This window comes from Culicoides brevitarsis, chromosome 2, assembly GCF_036172545.1.
Source record: "Culicoides brevitarsis isolate CSIRO-B50_1 chromosome 2, AGI_CSIRO_Cbre_v1, whole genome shotgun sequence".
Classification (NCBI taxonomy): domain Eukaryota; kingdom Metazoa; phylum Arthropoda; class Insecta; order Diptera; family Ceratopogonidae; genus Culicoides; species Culicoides brevitarsis.
The window spans coordinates 2,902,767-2,911,155 of NC_087086.1; the positions used below are offsets into that span (position 1 = coordinate 2,902,767).

At 27.5% G+C, this 8,389-nt stretch overlaps 1 protein-coding gene across 2 annotated transcripts; it reads right to left on the reverse strand.

Annotated features, from left to right (window-relative positions):
* Window positions 1-378: 378 nt before the first annotated feature.
* Window positions 379-6,860, reverse strand: LOC134832649 (S-adenosylmethionine synthase). 2 transcript variants are annotated; one of them, XM_063846747.1, is made up of 7 exons: window positions 6,459-6,860; window positions 5,061-5,138; window positions 4,576-4,698; window positions 4,288-4,400; window positions 2,307-2,669; window positions 1,601-1,917; window positions 379-1,542 (listed from the first exon to the last, which is right to left on the reverse strand). In XM_063846747.1, exons 1-7 carry the CDS (start codon window positions 6,604-6,606, stop codon window positions 1,437-1,439), a joined length of 1,248 nt encoding a protein of 415 aa, XP_063702817.1. In that variant the 5' UTR covers window positions 6,607-6,860; the 3' UTR covers window positions 379-1,436. The 2 variants fall into 2 exon arrangements, with proteins under 2 accessions (XP_063702817.1, XP_063702816.1); XM_063846746.1 differs by lacking the exon at window positions 4,288-4,400 and adding an exon at window positions 2,840-2,952 and having other exon boundaries at window positions 6,459-6,858.
* Window positions 6,861-8,389: the final 1,529 nt, after the last annotated feature.

The window sequence follows — 8,389 nt, forward strand, 5'->3', positions numbered from 1 at the left end:
AAAATATTTAAAAAAATATTAAAAAATATTTAAAAAAATATTTTGAAAAAATATTTTAAAAAAAATATTTAATATTTAAAAAAACAATAGGTTTAAAAAAAAATAAAAAATTTTTTTAAAGTTTTCAACTTCTAAAATAATTTTTATTTTTAAAAAAAATAAATAAAAAAAATAATAATAAAATAAAATAAAAATAAGAGCCTTCAATTCACTCACACTGTAAAAAAAGAAAAATTATGATTTTTTTTTTATTTAGAACACATTGTAATTTTTTTATTTTTTAAGTATAATTTTTTTTGTAAGTTTTTCAAACGTTTTACAAATTTTTATGGGATATTTAATAATTTTTTAATATTTTTTTTTTAATTTTTATTGGAGTTTTTATGCATAATTTTTGTGTTTATTTCTTTATATTTCTAACAAATCTTAATTATTATTATTTAATAATTAAAAAAGAAAAAAAAAATAAAACTCTTAAATATTTAATTCAGTCTCTTATCGCTTCTCTGTGGTCATTGCTTATTCACTTAAATTTTTTCCGTTTTTATTTTTTTTTATTTCAATTTTTTTCGAGCATCATTTTCACATTTTTTTTGTATTTTTTTCAATTTTTTTTCTTAAAATTTTTTTTACTAAATCAAAGTTGATTAATCAACAGATCGGTGTGTTTTCGCGTTGGCTCTTTTCCACATTTTTTTTGATATCCTTTGCGTAAACACAACACAAAAGGTGTACAATATGAAAAAAAATTTCATTGATTTCCATTTATATTGATTTTTCCACGAATTTTTTTCTCTATAAAAAAATTAAAGGCCAATTTTACGTTTTGCATCACGTTTGGAGTGATTTCTTGTCATCATACTCAGAAATCAATGAAATAAAATATTTTTGTGTCCTTTTCATTATCGTACAACAATTTGCAGCAGGAGAGCTCAAAGGTAATTAAAGAAATCCCAAATGAGATTTCGAAATTCGACGACAAGCGGCTCCTTCCAACTGTGATCTGTCAATTTACCGTTTTTAATTTAGTTTCGTAACGACAGAAAAGCGCTAAGAAAGTGTTGATTTCCTTAATGTTACACAAAAAAAAAATTGTAAATTATATTGGCAGAGCTAAATTCATGAACGAGTTGCGAGTTTTTTTTTGTATGAAAAAAATGTTTTTTTTTGTCGTTTTTGTCCACGATTTTCGTTCTGTTTCGGTTGTCACGGGAAAAAAGTGAAGAAAATTTCAAAATTTTAATTTGGAAAATTTTTAACAATTTTTTTTATAAGGGACAAACACAAAAAAGTAAAAATTAATTAAAGAAGAGAAGAAAGTAACTTAACGTACTCTACTAAAGAAGAAATATTTAGAAGTATTTTTTAAAATTAAGGGGCTAAATGTTACTTTTAGGGCTAAAGCTACTGTTGCAAAGTGCAAATTTTTATCGTTTTTAGTCCAAAACGAGCTCTTTGGGTTCCTCCCATGGGAATCCGGCACGTCCGAAATGACCATAGGCGCTCGTACGTTGATAGAAAGCTGTTTTTAAGTTCAAGTCCCTGTAAAAAAAATAAAATTTAAAAAAAAATCACAAAAATTTGAGATTTTTTAACTTACTTGACGATCTTTCCGGGTCTCAAGTCGAAATTCTTGCGAACGACATCCAACAATTCGCGCTCACTGAGCTTCGAAGTGCCATAATCGAATACAGTGATCGAAAGAGGCTCTGCAAGACCAATGGCGTATGCAACTTGTACGAGACAACGTCGGCAAAGTCCTGCTTTAACGAGAGACTTGGCAACCCAACGTGCTGCATAAGCAGCTGAACGATCAACTTTCGTGAAATCTTTGCCGGAGAAAGCGCCTCCGCCATGAGCTCCCCATCCGCCGTATGTGTCGACGATGATTTTACGTCCTGTCAATCCAGCATCTCCCTGAAATTACAAAAAAAAGTTAAAATTATTGAAAATTCAACATAAAAAATTTTAAATTGCAATTAAATATTTAAAATTTTTATTTTTTTTATTATTTTATTTATTTTTTTTTTTTTTTAAAATTAAATTTTTTTTTTAATAATAAAAAAAATAAAAACAATAAAAAAAATATTTTTGTGAAAAAAATTATAAAAAAGTATAAAAAATATTTTTAAATAAATATCAATTTTTTAAAATGATTAAAAATTTAAAAAAAATAAAAATTAATTTATAAAATTTTTTTTATAAAAAAAATATTTTCAATTTTTCAATGTATTTTTTATAGAAATAATTTTTTTATTTATAATTTTTTATTTATTTATTTTTTTTTTTTGCAAAAAAAAACTTACTTGAGGTCCTCCAATAATGAACAATCCGCATGGATTGATATGATATACAGTTCTTTCGTCCAAATATTCCGCGGGAATTACTTTCTTGATGACCTTTTCCATGATCTCGACACGCAAATCATCCAACGTGATCTTCTCCGAGTGTTGAACGGAAACGACGACAGTATGTACGCGTTGCGGAACACAAGCTCCATTGTCCAAACTGTACTCGGCAGTAACTTGCGTCTTAGAATCGGGGCGTGCCCACCAAAATTCGCCGGAACGACGGAGTTCAGCAATTTTTTGGTTCAGCTTGTGTGCCAAAACAATTGTCAAGGGCATGCATTCCTCCGTTTCGTCTGTGGCATAACCGAACATGAGACCCTAACATCAAAAAAACGCAAAATTATTGAAAATCCCACAAGAAATTCTGTTTTAAACATTCAAAAACATGCAAATCCATTAAAATTAACAGAAAATAATTAGCAAAAAAAATTCAAAGCATGTTAGTAATGTTTTTTTTTGACAGGAAGACGCGTCGTTCGCAAGCTGACCTGATCCCCAGCTCCAATTTCTTCTTCCGTTCTGTTAGTGTGAACACCATTTGCGATATCAACTGATTGTTGTTCCAATGCTAACAATACGTTGCATGTTTTATAGTCAAACCCTTTAAAAAACAAGAAGAAAAAACGGGAAAAATAATTTTTGAACTTTAAATTCACACAAAAAAAATATTCAGAGGTCAATTTTGTTATCAATTTCGTTCAATACAAAAATTTAAAGGAATTGCGTGACAATTACTTTGTTTCATCTGCTTCTCGATCATTCAACAAGTTGAAGAATTGATAACAAAATGAGCGTTTAGACTCAAAAGTCAAATATTGAAAGTAAATAAAAATATTTGGAACGCGTCGTCGACTTCGTGCTGTTGAAAAAAAAAATGTGTCGTCAAAGTGTCAAGGTTGATGTTTTGTTGTTATCATCGATGGTTAAAATTACGCAGAAAATTAATTTGATTTTTTTTTTCATTGTTCATTGACGTCAATTTTTTAAAATTATCGATTAATTTTTGGAAATTTCTTTATTCATGATTTTTTTTTTATTTTATTTTTTTACATCGTAAGTTTAATAAAAAATATTTTTTTTTACTTTTAAAAATTTAATTTTTGCTTAAAAAAGTAACTTAAAGTTATCAAGAAATTTTAAATCAATTTTTAAATTTTTTTAGTTTTAAACGATAATTTTAAAAAAATTTTTTTGATATCAAAATTAACTTTTTTTTTAAATAATTTAAACTTTTTTATAATTTAATTTTTTTAAATAATTAATTTTAATTTTATCAGAAAATTAATTTGATTTTTTTGCTGTTAATTGACGTCAATTATAAAAAATTTAAATTTCTTCATAAATTGACTAATTAATGTTTTTAAAAATTATATCCAAAGTTTTTTTTCACTTAAAAAAAATCATAAATTTTAATTTAATTTTTTTTTAAATAATTTAATTTTTTTTTTTCAAACAATTTTTTTTAATTATCAAAATTTTTTTTTAAATTAAAATTTAATTTTTATAATTTTTTTAAACAATATTTTTTTTTTATTTTTTTTAAATTATATTTTTCCTGTAAATATTTTTACTTCACTATTTATCGAACATTTCTTAAAATTCTCACTTTTTCACTTAAATTCTAATATAAATGCTGATGTAATTTATTTTTGCGACGAATCATGCATTTTTTACAACATAAGCGTGAAATGACACCTTTTGATGATAATTTTATATTTTTCACTTGAATACTTTTTACATGCTCAATATCGCTCATTTATGATAATTTCCCCAAATTAAAAATTAAAGCCAATTATTTTTTTAACAATATTTTAAGAGACAGACATTGCCCAATTTTTTGATTAAAAAGCCAAAAAAACTGACACGACACCCAATTTTTAAAATTTTTATGAAATAAATTTTGAAAAATTCACCCAAAATTAAGTTTTTCTTGTACCTGATCTCCTGCTCCAAGATCATTTTCGTGTCGGTCAACGTGAACACCTTGCGCGATATTTGGCGATTGTTGTTCGATCGCAATCAAGAGATTGAGCGTGTGATAGTCGAAACCTAAATATACACATTGTTTCATTTTTTTAATAGTTTTTTTTTTCGATTGAATGATAAGAAGAGACGACGAAAACAACGACGACGACGAAACAAAGAAAGTTCATTCGAAATATGCGACGTTGTTGAACTTTTTGTGGCAACGACGATGGCGACAAGGGAAAAATGGAAATCTTACCTTTGGATGAGTCATCGTAGCCAATGTGCTTGACAGTTTCTCTGACAATTTTTTGATAGTCGACAGCTGCTTTTGACGTGATTTCGCCGCAAAGTAAGATCATGCCGGTTTTGGAGATTGTCTCTGTTTGGAAAATAAAAACGTAACGTAAGTGGTTTGTTTTGGTTTCGTACAAAAATAAACAATAAACAATTCGAAAGAAGCGAATTTGACGCCATCAGTTAAGAATCTCTTTATCTGACGTCAAATTTGCTTCTTTTAGACTGATGCAAATGTGAAAAATGTTTCATGTTTTAACAAAATATTTAAAAAATTTTAATTTTTTTTAAAGAATTTTTAAAAATTTTCACATTTTCAATAAAAATTGAAAATTTTTAAAGAAAATTTAAATTTTTTAAAGATTTTTCTTAATTTTTCAACCAAAAGTCATTAAAAATGAAACATTTTCTAATATTGCATCATCTAATTTTCGAATTTCAACTCACCGCATGCAACTTTCGCATCAGGATCTTGCTTCAAATGGGCATCGAGGATGGCGTCACTGATTTGGTCACACATTTTATCTAAAAAAAAAAAATTAAAAAAATTATTTTCTCACAAAAAAAAATTTAAAAAATATCTTTTTAGGACACTGACCGAGTAATCGACACGCGGAAATTTTTTCGGAAATTGCATCGTTCGCGCGTTTCAAAGTGCAGTTGGATTGAATTACAAGTTTTAATCGAAAATCGTTTGTGGGTCGTCTTGCAAGCAATAAAAATAATGTTTTGTCGTCGTCTTAAGGTGTGTCAAATCAGAAGTAATTCAAGGCTATAAGGAGTGAAATGAAGTCAAGGCTATGCAAGGAGGAATTGAAAAAAAAATTTAAAAATGTCGTAAAAATTATTAAAATTAAGGAAAATTACTTAAAAAGTCTTCCTGAGTAATTTTTTTGATCAAAATTGCTTCTAAAATGTCAGGAAAGTTCATTAAAAACTCAAATTTTGTTATTGAAGTAGCTTGTAAAGGCAAAATTTGTACTGTAAGTTCTTCAAAAAGTCAAGATATGAGTCGATTTCGAACAAAAAATTTAAAATATGAACTAAAAATTTAAAATAATTCTTCAAAAAATCGATTTTTTCTTCTAAAAGGTCATTTTAGCAACTGAAAAATTAACTAAAAGTATCTGAAGAGATCGAAAATTTTAAAATTTATTCGAAAAATGGTTCAAAAGTTAAATTTTTTGCTTAAAAATTTCCTCAAAAGATTCTAAAATTTAAAAAAATTCAAACTTTTGACAGAAAACTTTCGATTTCTTTCATGAAATAGATCAAAAAAGCAAAAATTTCATAGAAATCTCCCGACGGCAATTAAAAAAATTTAGTTTGACCCGGAAAAAACCTGTAAACAAAGCACGTTATCGCCGCGCGACAAACGAAAAGAGTTCACAAAACATGCGATTCCCTCCTAATCTGTCTTTGTATTTATTACTAAGCGGTCATCAATTCATTTCGTCATCGCACAGCATGTTTTTATTCTCGCGTATAAGTACATCGCGTATCACCACGTGTTTTCCAAATAAATAACAAGAGTTTCACGGGAACGCGAAATGACTCGCGATTCACTTTTGCTTCGAAAAAACGCATTTTTCGTGTTGTCGAGAGCGAGTTTCGGGTCATCATCGCTCTCGTCACGAATTTTCTTTCATTCATTTTATTTATAGCTTTTAGCATAGTTTTTTTTTGTTATTCTGTCTCGTCTGTAGCAAACAGCAGCGCAACAACACATGCGGGAAGTAAAGAGAAGCGTACAAAACGACGCAGTTTTTTCTTGTTTTTTTTTTAGAAAATGGTGTCGATGCCTCGTTTCGATGCCGAAAAAGAAAAAAATTGATAAGAACTTACCAGGATGACCTTCGCCAACCGATTCCGATGTGAATAAGAAGTTTCCGTCGCACATCTCGTAGCCCGTCATGAGACTCCTGCCTGCCGAAGCATTTCCATGTCCATTCATTACTTTTTCCGAGTGGCCGTTCATCGTGGATTGAGGCATTTTTTCGTGCTGTTTGTGTGCTTTTTTTCTGCTACAAAGAATTTTCTTTCAAATTTTCTTCACTTTTTTTGCGCTTTTTCTGTGGATTGTGACGACTTCGTTGTTGTTTCACTGCAGTTTCGAAATTTCACATAAAGACAGGAATTTTTTTTTGGTTATTTATCTTTAAAAATTCTCAAATATTTTTTTTTTATTTATGAATGAAAATTATCAATCTTATCGTAGCGAGCTTCTGTGGAAAAGAGACATCGTTCGAGCGTGTGACAGTGCTTTTATAGGTGCGCAAAGCAACTCGAAGCCGGTTTTCGGGAAGTATTGTCACCGCATGTCTCTTAAATTTACGAAAAATACGACAAAGCGGAGGATATCGACGACGAAAGCAAGTTTTTGGCGAAAATGATGAAAAAATGAGCGAAATTAACCCAAAATCATGCGATGACAAACAAAACAATGAGATTTATGAGGATTTTACATGCGAGTGAAGTTGAACATGTGTTTCAGAAATTTTCATAAAAAATTGCCTCCGTTAATTCAAAATATTTTTGTTTCACACTAATTCAATTTCAGCAGATTTGACGTTAGAAATTCAGCAACAAAATTTTAAAATTCACAAAATTTCGTTAATTTTTTTTTCACTTACAATTTTTTTTGATTTAAAATATTTTTTTTTATAATTTTTCAAAAATTTAATTTTAATATTTTTTTTTTGAAAAAAATAAATTGATAATAAATTTCTTCGAGTTTTAAAGAGCGACGTTTCTCGTCAAAGGTTCGTTGTTAACTGATTCAAAAATCGAATGTGAAGGACTATGACACGAGAGGAGATTAAATATCGCCAACTCCGCGTGAAAATAATTTTTTGTTTATAATTATTTTTTTGTGATTTATTGTTAGTGAAGATTATTATTTAAAGAAACAAAGTTGTTGAAAGTTGACAAGATCCCAAAATGGCGGAGGATTTAAGCGGATTTTTTCTTAAAATTTCGAAGGATTTTGTATAAAAGATCTTAAAAGGTTCAATTTTAGTTGAATTTTTTATATTTTATCAAATAAAAATCAAAAATTGTAAAATTTTGGAGATATATGATAATGAAGTGAGATCTAAAATTTGGCGCCAAAAAATTTTCTGTTGATCATAAAATTTTGAAAAAATTTAATAGTAAAAATTTAGTTAAATTAATGTTTAAAAATAAAGAAAAATTGTTCTAAAATTGTAACTTTCATTCCGGATGTAAAAAAAATTTCAAGATTTTCGATTTTTATATAAAATTTTTTATTTATAATTTTAATAATAATAATTTATAATTTTTAGAAAATTTATTCGATTTTAAATAAAAATCTGATAAGTTAATTTCTCAAAAATTTGTAAAAGATAAAATTTTAACCAAAAAAACATAATTGTCAATTCAAAAACTTACCGTTAAAAATTTGAAAATCGCTTTTTGCTAATTCAAAATATCCAAAAATTAAAACCTAACGAAAATTTCTTTCAGAATCGTTAAAAATAAATTGTAAAAGACTCAAAACCCATTAAAATCGCATTACTTCGTCCTATAATCACATGAAATTTCGTTGAGAGGTCATAACCTGATCTTATCATTTTAATTCGGTAAGTAATTTAATTCAATAAACAAAACCTGCTAACGATAGAACAATCACTTCCCTCGTCATTCATTCTTTTCCAACAGAATTCCAGTTCATTGATGATAATTTTTTGCCCTAAACTTGTTTATTTTGATCGCTTCCTACTTGTTTTTGTTGATTTCCAATCGAGATTAACATC

Bases quoted from the DNA above. Each gene is read 5' to 3' on its own strand.
- LOC134832649 (XM_063846747.1), bottom strand. From the start codon at position 6,606: ATGCCTCAATCCACGATGAACGGCCACTCGGAAAAAGTAATGAATGGA. The intron at 4,699-5,060 runs GTGAGTTGAAAT...TTTTCCAAACAG, and splicing joins TGATGCGAAAGTTGCATGCG to AGACAATCTCCAAAACCGGC. The intron at 1,918-2,306 runs GTAAGTTTTTTT...TTGTAATTTCAG, and splicing joins TCATTATTGGAGGACCTCAA to GGAGATGCTGGATTGACAGG.